At 33.1% G+C, this 13120-nt stretch overlaps 1 protein-coding gene across 1 annotated transcript in view; it reads left to right on the forward strand.

Moving 5' to 3' along the window:
* LOC104521867 (low-density lipoprotein receptor-related protein 1B) overlaps positions 1 to 13120 on the forward strand; it is a gene marked incomplete at both ends in the record, with an annotated part of 52443 nt that overhangs the window by 27017 nt on the left and 12306 nt on the right. The window contains 3 exons of the mRNA XM_010163990.1: positions 7834 to 7974; positions 9681 to 9806; positions 11712 to 11843. Of these exons, the coding sequence (XP_010162292.1) occupies positions 7834 to 7974; positions 9681 to 9806; positions 11712 to 11843 (399 nt within the window). The remainder of the gene's footprint in view (positions 1 to 7833; positions 7975 to 9680; positions 9807 to 11711; positions 11844 to 13120) is intronic.

The following is a 13120-nucleotide window of genomic DNA, read 5'->3' on the forward strand; positions in this document are numbered from 1 at the left end:
TTTTGAGCATGATATAGATGGGATCAAAATTATATTCCAATTGAAAGTAAAACATCTGAATATATAAAAAATTACTATTTTCCCATGTCTACAAAAATTTATTTTTGCTGTTGCCATTCTGTATTACAAAGATATTGCTTTATGTCCATGACTAAGTCATATTTGCTTTTCTACTCTTTCCACTTTTTCTTCAAATAAACATTCACCATTTGAAATATCAGTGCATCTAACATCAGTCATTTTTAGTTAATCTACCATTCAAAAATGTGTGTGAATGCTTTGTTTAGTACCTCGCACTGTTTATTGTCTTGCATTTGGCCAACAGGAATTTTCTGCTACTATGTTAACTGTTAATTTTGTTTTGTTCAAAAATATCTGAAGTTTCTTCTGGTCTTTTAGAAGCTTATCTAATTCACAGCAGCCTGTGCCCTGTATAGTTTTCAACACCTACGACTGATACCATTTACAAGTTGATAACAAATATATTCACTGTTTTGGAAACTCTCAGGATGTTCCATCTGATTTTCTTACACAGTACAATACTCCTTTCAGCATTAAGAAAAAACTTCCTTTACTTTGTGTTAAGATTTGAATTTAATACATTATTTCCAGTATCTGATTTTAGCAGTTTTCCTGGTAGCCAGTGTCTGAGTATAATCAAATTATACAGATATATTTGGCATTCTGCATGAAGTTTCATTCCCTGCGTTCCAAGTTACTTAATGCGAATGGTCCCTTGACTGTAACTGAAACTGGTTGGAAGTTTACCCTTGTGGTGAGAACTATATGTATTTCTAGATTGATGAGCAGAGCCATTATATTACAAGATTTGGATTATAAAGGAACTTGCAGCAACATCTGATGGGGCATCTAAAATGGTGCATTCTTTCTTGAATGATATGTGACTCTGAATCATAAACTGCATTGCTAGAAAAGAATTGATTAGTTACTCTAAGTTTGTCGCTGAGAAGAAAGATATTGAAGGCTTCTGTCAGCAGTTTTGGTGGAGGTGTTTGGATTTTGTATCAGGTCCTCACAGAAATACAGTTTACACAAAATCACAAAATTCAGCTCATTTCACTGAGCTGAATATGAATATGATGTAGATTGTATAATGAGGTTATAATTTGTTGAGCATTGGTGATTTTTTGTTTAAATACTTGTGCTAGAAACCTCAAAGGAAGTATTCCGTGATGCTAAGTAGTAGCCTTTCTAGCTGTTGTTTACTAGTAGAAAAGAGGGGTTCTTCACAGAGTGAATGATTCTATATACTATTTGTGTTGAAATTAATGTAAAAAAAAAAATTCAATCAGCAATGCAACAAGAATCAGACATATATAATAGCTTTTAAATGGGGGTGCAGATATTACAACAATGTCTTTTGAACACAAACTGTATATAATACAGCCATGAAGTGTATTATCAAACAATCAAAATAAACTGTAACAATTACAGTATTTCATTTTAGACAGAAAATGTGGGTTCATATTACCCAAATATATTAATACTGCCGTTTTCTTTCACCATGTGGTTAAATGATATATTGGTTATTTGATCTTTGTTTTATCCTGCATAAAGTTTCAAAAATAACACCAGAATGCTTTCTAGTAAACTCAAATGGTGGGAGCTGTGACTTTGCTGGATGTAATTGCAAAGTGAAAGGGGCTGCTTAGATCAGGAAACTTCAAATACATACACCTTAATTTTCCAAGTCATCAGTCTTCTAATTGCCGTAACACCATTCATTACATTAGCATTAATATATGAAATATATCTAGGCAATTTGCCCAGTTCTAAGTACAGTGCATAGTTGTCTTCCATAAATACTCAAACCACCATTAATGAAAATTAATGGCCCATCAAAATTTGCATGCAGAGTACTGCTTGAAATCTCCAAAGGACTGTCCACAATGCAAGTGTAGCAATTTTTGGCATTTGAAATTGCTGTTTCCCAACGTGCTTCTGCACTTAATGCTAATTACCTAACAAAAAGGATAAATACAACAATTTTAATGTATATTATAACCCAGTTTCAGCAACAAGATTGTAATTAGTGATTGAACAACACTCTTGTTAGCATAATCAAGCAAATAAATCATTTAACTTTAGTTTGATATTTAAAGGTTTCAAATAGTGTTATTTCTTCTCTAGTTTGTGAAGGCAAGTTGTATTTATGCTAAAGTCAAGTAGTTTTGAAAAATCTAGTGTATTTTTAAATATATGTAAAATTAGATTAATTCATTCTAATACTAGAAATCACAGATGAGTTATCTACTGAGAGGATATATTAATAAAGTGGCGAGAAATAGTCCAAAACTCTGCTTAGAGTTATGGTAAAAAATAGCTGTGTAACATATTGGGGGATTTTTGGTATGAGACTGTTGTGGTGTATATTGGCCACCCAGCAGTTTCTGAACAATTAAATTATTTAATGGACCATTCTGATTAGTGGTCAAATAGAGGATTTGAAGACTGAAATCACTTCTTCACATACAAACATTTCATAAAAAAAAAATAACCTAAAGATTTAGGATAGATAATTCATTACTGAGAGTCACAGTCTCAGAGTGGGGGGAGAGTAAATTCCCATGATTTCCCTTATAGATTTTATCACATAGTCACTTGTACATTCTTATCTCACATCTGTCCTTTTGTTATAATTCACCTCATCAAAATGGAGCACAGGAATTTCTTGTTCTTAGGATTTTCTGATAAAAGAAAAATCATATGCAAGCTGCTATTAATTTAACAGATTGATATTGCAGGATGATCTTTTTACTTAGTCAATTGTAGGACCTTTGGATGCATAGGATGAGAGATTTCATTTACATTTTGCACAGGTTTCACTGAAGAGTTCCATTTGTCTTTCCAAGTATTCATATTCAGAATATTTTCATTCTGTAGATAGTTGTCTCATCATATACCTGTGAAGACTACTCAGTAAATGCTTTTTTCCTTTGATATTTTCAGAGTTTATTTTCTTTTTTGCAGTAACTTTTTACACTTAGTGCAATGCAAATATTTTTCAGATCTGCAGCTTTCATCATGAAACACTCAACTTTCTGGCTCTATAAATTAGTTATTTAAGCATTAAAACTGCAGCATAGGCAACAATATATTTAACTGAAAAGAAAATGAGCTAGAAATGAAGTTAATACACAGTATTTGTTGGAAAGGGAGTGTTCCCATAGTTTGGTTGGTTTTTTGGGTTTTTTTTTTCCATCCTAGGGTTTTACTTTTCGTTCATCTGCAGTAATAAGTTTTTCTGTCTGAAATGAAAATGCTGATGATGTTAAACTTGTAATTATACAGACTTGTCCTATTTAATTATTTTATTTAAGATGTTTGAAAGGTACTTAACTATTTGGAGAAAAACAAAAGAACTGTTAGTACTTTTTTTTCTTCATGTAGAGCATTGCTGCAAGATTGTATTTCACAGTAATTAATACTTTAAATGTAGTCATGAATGAAATGTTAACTCACTGCGAAGCAGTAGTTTGATAGTAACCTCAGCATGTGGTACTGTCCATATACTGCCAAATGCATTGTTGCAGTTTAAAAATACACGTGACAAACTGCAGATAAAGTGGAATTCAAATTGCTGCTATAATTTATTTTTGTTTTTTCTGTTTTCCCTTTCATGGTTTGGTTTAATGTTCACACAAACTACCTTGCATTGCCCTTGAGACTCTTGGTCAAATCTAGGTCTGAGGTAATTTGGTATTAAAATGCTAGCTGGTTCAGTTTGTTTAAAATCGTTACTTTTCCAAAAGGCTGAGAGCAGAGGAAGTTGTTTGCACTTATTTTTATACCATTTTGTTAACTCAGCGAATACAAGAGATGGGCCAGTGAAGCCTTTTTTTCTTTAATGAGGCTTCCTGGAAGGCTAGTACCAGAACGACATTATATTTGATTGATTAAATTTTATTTTAAAATAGCTTAAATTTCTTTGTAATATAGGAAAAATATAGGTTGTGGATCCTCCAAAATATAATTTCAAATTCATAGCATAAACATCTGTAACTTCTTTTCTGAAGTGGTGAGCTAGGGTGTTAGCCAGTCACTAAGGTGAATGACTTGACTAAGTCAGGAGAAACTGATAACCCTCAATGAGTTGGAAGGAGGTCATTGTACTGTTGTAAGTCTTTTGAAGGGAATAAGGACTCGGGTAGGGTCCTTAGAGAAAAAAAGAGACACTATGAAACAGGTTTGTACTGTGGAGCTTGTCAACCTGGAACACTGAGGCCATCTCATCATACATCTGTGTCTGCTCTACAGACAGTGAGGACTAATGTGTTAAGGACTTGAAATCAGAAGATTGACTATGGTCTCTGTCAGTGTTTGACCATAAGTTCATTGAAGTTTGAATCTGATGTCACAGCTTTTTAAAATTATATTCTGGTGCATTAGGAGGTGGAGCCTGCTTTTCTTTTTTTTTTCCCCCCCCTAATTTCTTAGTTATTGATTGTAATTTGGTTTTAATGACAAAATGTGTTTTAATATTACAAACTATTTTGTTCACTTGTGAAAATAAAATTCTTCCCTAGAATGAAGTGAGTAGAATTTCCATATATAAGTAGGCATTTTAATTTAGGATTTTCTAAGGAAGTACCCTCAGATCAGCACTTGTTGCAGCAAAAGTGGGACTGGTGAAGACTGCTTCCTGTCTCCTGAATCTCTCTGTAACCTTCCCTCCATAATACCTCCAGTGCAATGCCCTACATCGTTCATCCTAAGACCTCACCCCAGTTTCTCTCCTGCTCTTCTGCACAACAGATGTCTCTACTGCAAGCGCTTACAGAGCCTTATCCCCTTCACAATTCAACAATTTGCTATCACAATTCTCTATTTTCCTCACGTATTTCTTAAATTTCAGTTTTTCCTCTCCATTCTCCATCTTCTCTGTGTCAAAACAATGCACGGTCTGTTGCCACTCTGGAGCTACACGTGAAGTGATGACACTGGCCAGCACGTGTGCTGCCTGACCATCTGGCTGCCAGCAAACTGAAGAGATTCAAACAGTCAATCATTCCACTATTTTGCAGTCAGACAAGATTTTGCACAGGGTGGCTTTTGAGTTCATCAAGGAAGTGTGGCCTATGTGCATTCTTGATTTTGCTCAAAATAAATAAATAAATAAATAGATCAGTATTTTGACAAAGGTTATGTTAGGTCTGTGCATTGATTTTTTTTCTAAGGTTTTAAATAGTTATCAAAAACTAGCAGAGGTATCTCATGTCTCTACTGTGAAAAGTAGAATACAGGATGTTGTTGTTCCCGTTATACTTGATAGAAATAGCTGTCAGTGCTTTGCATTTGGATTTGTTTGTCTAGAGCTAGAAACATCAGGAAGTTCTTCACTGAAATAATGCTTTTATGCAATGTCTGAAGGATGACATTAAGAGTTAGCATTGGCTAAGTGTTTTCTGTGTGTTCGGTATGCTCTGTGTTTCAGTCTCACCCAGACAGGAAAGGACTGATTTGCTTTGCTTCCAGCAACCATTGAGATTGATGAATAATGGGAACAAGCTGGCTGAAATTAATTATGATAAAAATGAAAAGATTATGTTATAAGGGAAACAGCTGAAGGACTTGGCATTGGTTAGGTAAGGAGCTCTTCACTGTGAACATTCAGTCGCTATGAGTTAGCATAGTTCTTGTTTTGGAAGCAAGTTTAAGTTCTCAAGTGTTAAAATTAGACAGTAAGCATAATTAGGCAGTAAGCACCATTACTACGTTTATTATTCTGTTGGATCTGACAGAGGTTTACTTTCCTTTCAGAAATACATGTTTGCAATTGCAATCCCTTCTTTCGTTTCCTCTGGACTGAACTGTCCCCATGTGCCTCATGGAAGATATTTATGTAGAATATATTAGTTTGCATTAAACAAATGATCCCACCTTGAGTAGTGGTGCCTGTGTATGTGAAATTTAAAGGTTGGTTTTGTTCTCTCTTGGCACATGGCAAGTCACAAAAGCATGTCATGGCTGATTTCAGTACCCTGATTCTCAAGTTGTGGTAGTCTCAGATGTGATGTAAGGGTGAGCAGTCTTTGGGCACCCATGATTTATGACACTTGCTGCAGCCCTTGACATAAGGCCATTACGAGTAGCAGTGCCATACCATGGAGCTTTTCCATCATCACCTCAGTGTCTTCACTGAAACACTGACAGAGGACGTAGCTGTTGCAGAAAGCAGTTCTACGATCTTGATGTCATCCTTCAGAGCTACAGGTTAAGCCAGTCACTGTGGCCTTTTATATTCATAGGGGTGTAAAGAAATGCCAAGAGTGTGAAGGGCATTTCTATTTTTTTCTTATTTCCCCTCATTTTAACATATTCCATCTTCCAAGTCTGTCAAAAGTGTATATTTAATATTCTTTTCTTCTAGTTGCATTATTTCTTCTTACTGTGTTTCCTGATAGATGGTCTTTGGCTTTTTTCTTTTTACTTTGTGGTTGTTGTGACTTATTTTATACCTTATTTGTGTAATATGAAGTGATGGCATGAAACATAATATATTCAAAACTTAGTAGGAATATCACCCCAATATTGATTTGAGGAAAAGCAGTAAAGATTGTTACCTTAAAGAAATTATAAACCATTGACACTGAGGCATCTTACTAGCTTTCATTAGATGAATAAAAGATTAGCAAGGTCTTTAACTGAAAAGACTCTTTCATTAATTCCAGTAGGTAATGAGTTAAGGTCTCAAAATGACAAACTAGTAACATTGACAAGTGTTGCATATTTCTGAACAAAACTAAAACAATCTCTAATGTTTATGCTTAAAATATTGTAATGGAGCTTCAGAAATAACTTTTTCCTGAAGTGATGTAAGTGAAATGAAATAGAGAATATACATCTCGTGTATACCTTTGAGTTTTTTGAAATACATTTTAAATTGCTTGTCATCATACACTGTTGATTAAATTATGAAGATTGTCTCTACATTAATATTGACATTTGTATCTTAATTTCTTTTAAAATGAAAATTTACATTCCGCAGTAACCAATATGGCCACGGAAATATGATCAAACTTGGTGTTTCTGTCCTCATAGCTCTTAGAGTCCTGTCTGAATATAAATGAAATCTTTATGACTAAAGTAACCTGAAATCCAACCCTTGAAAAATATGTTGCATATACTGTAATTGGGCATCAAGTGAGAATTCTCTGTCATAAATTTTTGACAAGTCCTTCGTACTATGATTCAAGTATTCTGCATGTGAGGATTGACTAGGATGGTTTAAAGTTTTATGCCAGTATGTACCATAGTATGTCTTATTTCTTCTTTTATTTTAAAATCTTGTGTAAATCATGATGAAAAAAGCTACTATTAATGTCAGTTGGTAATTTCTATAATTTCTTAAAGACAGTAACAAGATTCTTAATTACTTTTATGGTAATAGTCATACTTATTAATTTTAACACTCAAGTCAAGTAATGTCAACCTGGAACCAGAGTTCCTGTTATCTTTACGTACATAATGAATGGATATAGCAAAGTTTGAGAACAAACCCTTTGTTGTAGTAGTATATGATCTATAAATAAGATTTTATAACTTTCAGTTATAAATTGGACCTAGTGCAGTTTTCCTACTTAAAAATGTGTGAAAACCTATCACCTAAAGAGAGAAAAGTAAACTTGTAAATCTGAAGTTTCTGTTTTTAAAATAATATTTTTTTTAAAACCCCAAACATTATTTATTCTTTGATCAATTTTCCTTTAAGTTAATCCGAGAATTAACCTCAAAAGCTTTTTCCCACTTAGGTTTCAAACATATATAGTTTGGTAGTGATCCTCTTAATTTTTAATAATTGAAATTTTACAGATAAAAAGCTTTGGTGGGCGGACCAGAACTTAGCTCAGATTGGTACCTGTAACAAAAAAGATGGAAGAAACCCAACAGTCCTGCGAAACAAAACATCAGGTGTTGTACACATGAAAGTTTATGATAAAGCAGCACAGCAAGGTATGTTAAATTTTAAGCATGTTTGACCAACTTTTAGACTGCATAGTGTAATTTCCCATGTTATTCTCCAAATGTGGCTAGAACAAATTAATACACATTTCATTGTAATTCAATGATAAAATATTATAAAATATTATGAATTACTGAACAAAATACAATATCTGCCTGATATATTTCAATTTATCAGATGTTTTCTGAAGTTTACAATATAGTGGTTTGATGTTAATTTATAGAATCTTAAGTTTAAAATTTTTAGTAAAAAATACAATCAATTAATATGTGAACTTCATCTCTAATTACTGACATTTTAAGCAAGTGAAGTATTATGGGAGATTTCAATAACATTCTTAATTATCTGTTTATTTTAAGACTGTTTAATTCATCTAAATTGACAGAAGTGACAGTAGTATGAATCAAAAGTGTGACATCAGAAAAATGGGGGAATACTGCTAATACTGCCAAAACTTAATTGGCAAAGTGAGAACTAAGATAATACGAAGAAGTGTAACTTAGGGTCACACACACAGGTTTATGAATTTGGAGATCAGAGATGAAAATATTTGGGAGATTCTTTAGAAAGAGATTACTTCTGATCCTAGCTACTTTCAACATGTTGATGGCTGCACTGAAAGTGACAAGGATGGGATCTCTACATTAAACAAATCAAATTTGCGGAGAAACTTCCAAATGAACACAGGATAGAGCTGAGCTGTCTGATATCTGACGGACAATAAGTAGTCTATGAATGGAGTACACTGATGCAGTTCCATATTGAACACATCTGGAAACACTTGCCATTTTACCTAGTCTAGGAAACACCAAAAGTGCTTTGCCAGTCTTGTCCTTAGTTTCAAATGTGGTGGAACAGTAAGTAATAAAAATTGAGAGAGCCCTGAAGTTGTGTAGTGAAATGTCACCTTGCTAATCTATGTTTTGACAGAGCAATGTCAGTGTTTTAGATACAATTAAACACTGTAGATGGGATTCTTCTTTACACTTGCATGTTTTTTAAAAAAAATCTTTGCATATTTCACATGCATTTTGCATTTCATTAAATCAGAGACATGAGAGCAAATGTGATGTGAGGGCACCTACAGATTTCTCTGTATTCAAATATAACCTTTGCCTGAGGATACCTGAGACTTTGAAACCTCACCTGTCTTTTCCATTCATATAGTTGGATCATTAGAAAACACCTGTGATTTTAGATAAAGAAATGCTTCCTACTTCAAAATTAGGAATGCAAAAATAAATGTGACAAGTAGCTCTCTGATTCATATAAGCTTGTTAGCTTGTAATCAACTAATTCCTTGAATGTCTTAGTAGACTTAAATGTTTCTTCATGAAGCTTCACATTTCTGAGATGTGTTTATTTTACTGTGTATAATGTTTATGAAAAATCTTAGTTAAAAGTGTTCATCTATTACTTAAAAGAATATATCGTTTTAATTAAGAAGAAGGAGCATGGATCTGTGAGATCTATCTCTATTCTAAGTGCACAGATAAAATACTGAGTGAAGCATGGAAGAGTATATGAATAGTAGCATAGCCTGAAATATTTTATACATATATGAATTTTTCAAAGAAGCTAGCTGAACAAAATTTGGTTTTGCTAATATTAATAAAGTGATGTCAACACTCATTTTTAGACAGGATTACACAGTTCAAATTTAGTTTCCTCTTGTCTTTTCTCCATCATGTTACAGGTAGCAATTCCTGTCAGTTAAACAATGGTGGATGCTCCCAGCTCTGTTTACCAACATCAGAAACCACCAGGACTTGTGTGTGTACAGTAGGCTACAATCTTCAAAAAAACCGCATGGCATGCAAAGGTAACATGGCTTTCCATAGTTATTTTAACTAACTTCAGTTTTATGGGAACACTGTAATGAGTAAATAAACTTCCTTTATTAATTTTAAGTTAAATAATCATACTTAATATGCTTAATTAAAGCAGTAATAGAAAAATGTCTGTTGTAGTTAGGATAGAATTTCAATTTAGCCTTTAATTTCTTTATTTAGTTCTGCATAGCTTTTTGTGGAAAATCTGAGGATTGTTTTTTAGGGTTTTTTTACATGTAGGCGGAAAAGCAGACCATTTGAGCCACTGTTAATAGCAGTGCATATTTGTTGAAGGTCACATACCTGAACTTTAAACTAAATTGTAGGCTATCTGAAAGGTTGGGTATTTAATCTTATTGTATTGCCCTTAATATAAAGTAAGACCTGATTTTTTTATTTTTTTTTTACTTTGTTATTTTAAATCTTTTGTCTATTTGAGCAGGAAAAAAATCAAAGCATAGCTTACATCCAAGGTCTTTGTTGCTTGAATAATACAAAACAGCCTTATGGTCAAGGTGCCTTTTAGTTGCATAAATGTAATTTTATTTATTCCTGTGAGGGATTGCTGCCTCATCTGGTTAATAGTAGAGTATACGTGGAAGCAGAATTAAGCAAGATAAATGTGGCTTTTCTACATCTTCAGTGCTTTTCTTATGTGACAATAATGTTCTTTTTTTTTTTAACATAGTCATTTTTAGTTTTATAGTTACTTCTTCAGATATTTGTAACTTTCAGTTGTGGGTTAAGGTAAAACTGCTGGATGTTGTGTTTTTAAAATGTATTCCTCCTTTATGTCTATATATACTGCTTTCTAGACGATAACAGTTTTTTACGACTAAATTTTCCATCAATTAAAAAGAGGTAATGAGTCAAACACATTTTTATTCTGTTTTGAATATTGATGGATAAAATCTGACAAGTACTATTCTATACATGTTTACTTGTTTACCATTTCTCTTTTCATTTGCTAGCTAGATTTCTTCTTACTTAGAAGAAGATTTTGTAATTCTCTATCTAAACTTTTTAGTCCATATTTTTAGGGTCTTCTGCTAGCTAGCTCTTTAAAAAGAAAGAAATTTTGAAATAATTAATGTGAAGAAAAAGGAACTTTTTTGTGTATGGTAGTTAAAATTATTCAGGGGTATAAGTAAGGTATAGCCATGTTGCATAATTTCCCTTAAATTTAGAAGTGCTGTGATATATTAACAGTTTAGGGTAACAAAGTATTTGTTCTAATTTTGGTTGTCAACGATTAGGTATGATTCATCTCAACTGGGAATGGCTACATAACAAGACCCATACAAAGTAGAATTTATTCTTACTTAATAGAAATAGGTGCATGTGGATTTTGATTTAATCTAGCACAAAAGTAGACATTTAAAATGCATCAAATGCATTATTCACTAAGACTATGTGTTTCTGTTTATTGTCTAAAGAAAGTGTGCATGACCAAATGAGGTGAGTCCCATGCTTCAAAAGAGTATTTATGATCTTGAGTCCTGCTCTACACAAGTTGTTTAAATTTGTCTCTTTCTGTACTTTTTGTACATATTCAGATCTGCACTGAAAATATTTTTAATTTTTTCATAATTCAAAAACATTTTCTTAAGTTTTAATTTTCATTATTGCTAATTACTTAATTTTAAAGTGGTGCTTCAAATGGATAGTGATTCCCTTCTCTTTATAAAACTGCATTTATCGTTTAATTAAAAGTACACTATAATAATTCATGGATTTTTTTTTCAAATAGGTGGAGTTATCATTCTGGAAAACCATGGAGAAGTATTGGAAAAACTGTCTAGTGCTTGTTAATTCCTCAAGTCTTGTGACTTGGGAAAGTCTCCACTTGGCTCTCATTGCCTATTTTTTTTTTTTTTTTTTTTTTTTTACAATAGGTGTCGAATCATTTCTTATGTATTCTGTTCATGAAGGAATTAGAGGAATTCCTCTTGATCCAAATGATAAAATGGATGCTTTAATGCCTGTATCTGGAACTTCATTTGCTGTGGGCATAGACTTCCATGCAGGTAAATGTGTAATTTATTGTATGTATGGTAAATTGTATGTATGGTAAATTTTTTCTAGTATTTTTATAAATGAAAAATAGGTTTTCAAACCTTCTAAACAATTACAGCTATATTTGAAGGAATTGGAAGTTTATTGTGTATTACAGTGTTAACCTCTAGCTATTTATCTTTTATAGTAAATAGAAAAACACATATGTATATGCAGATTGCGATAGCAACACTATCTGATGGTAAGTGGTCATAAATCTGTAGAAAAGCAGGTCTTGTTAGTAACTTTTTCACAGAAAAAAGCTTGTTCCTGTCATGACATTTTTTCCACTGAATTTTCTTAATCCTATATGTTGTACCTAGCAGGTGGTTTTGACAGCTGAGTGGAGTAGTTTTCTTTCTGTCGAGTAAGGCTCAGCCACTTCAATGCAGTGTACAAGCCAACTCCTTATCTGTTTCTTCCTTTTAGAAGGATGCTCCAACAGGCTGAACAACAGGCATTTCTATCTTAGGTACACTATCTGCCTTTCCAGTGTATAAATAGGAAACAGTTTTTGGTTTAGGTAGCCTCAAAAGTCTCCTGTGAAATGAGGAGGTTTCTGTTTTGCAGACATGTGAAACAAGGTCGAAAGAAATTAAGGATGAGATCCTGAAAAGTCATTGGGTACATCTCCCACTGGTACTAAAAGGTGTCTGAATATCTTCAAAGTCAATAGGAATTTCTGGTTAGAAAATTGGAAATTTGGAAATCTGTGACTCAGTAGTGACCTGAAAACGTCTTGTATCTCCATTTTTTTTTACGCATTAGCTCTAGTTTTGTTACCTATGTGGACGCTGACGTCATGAAACATACCATTATTTTGTCATAACCCATTGTATTTCATTTTGAAATAGGAATTCAGCATTGAGGGATCCTAAGTTTTTGCTTCACTGTGTATTAACATATGCCTTCATACTAAAACCAGACCTTTTTCTGCTTGTTTTGTCTGACTACTTCATCACACAGATATCACTAATCTTTGTCAACAGATTAGGAGTTAAACTCATTAATGTTTTCTGTTCTTTTGACCTGCCTTCTTCACTGATGCTCTTGTGCCTCTACTCTGCCTAGTAAAATTCCAAGTTCACTTAACATTTTACAGTGCCCTTGTAATTGTATATTTTACGTTCAAGTCAGTGGCAGCTAATGTTCAGAGCTTTTATTATATACTAGATATTGTTCAGTCACAGTCTACTGAGACATAAAAATCACTTAAAAGCCAGTGCCCTTATACACGTGTTAGATGGGA

Source organism: Antrostomus carolinensis, unplaced genomic scaffold, assembly GCF_000700745.2.
Source record: "Antrostomus carolinensis isolate BGI_N321 unplaced genomic scaffold, ASM70074v2 scaffold11030, whole genome shotgun sequence".
NCBI classification, from domain to species: Eukaryota; Metazoa; Chordata; class Aves; order Caprimulgiformes; family Caprimulgidae; genus Antrostomus; species Antrostomus carolinensis.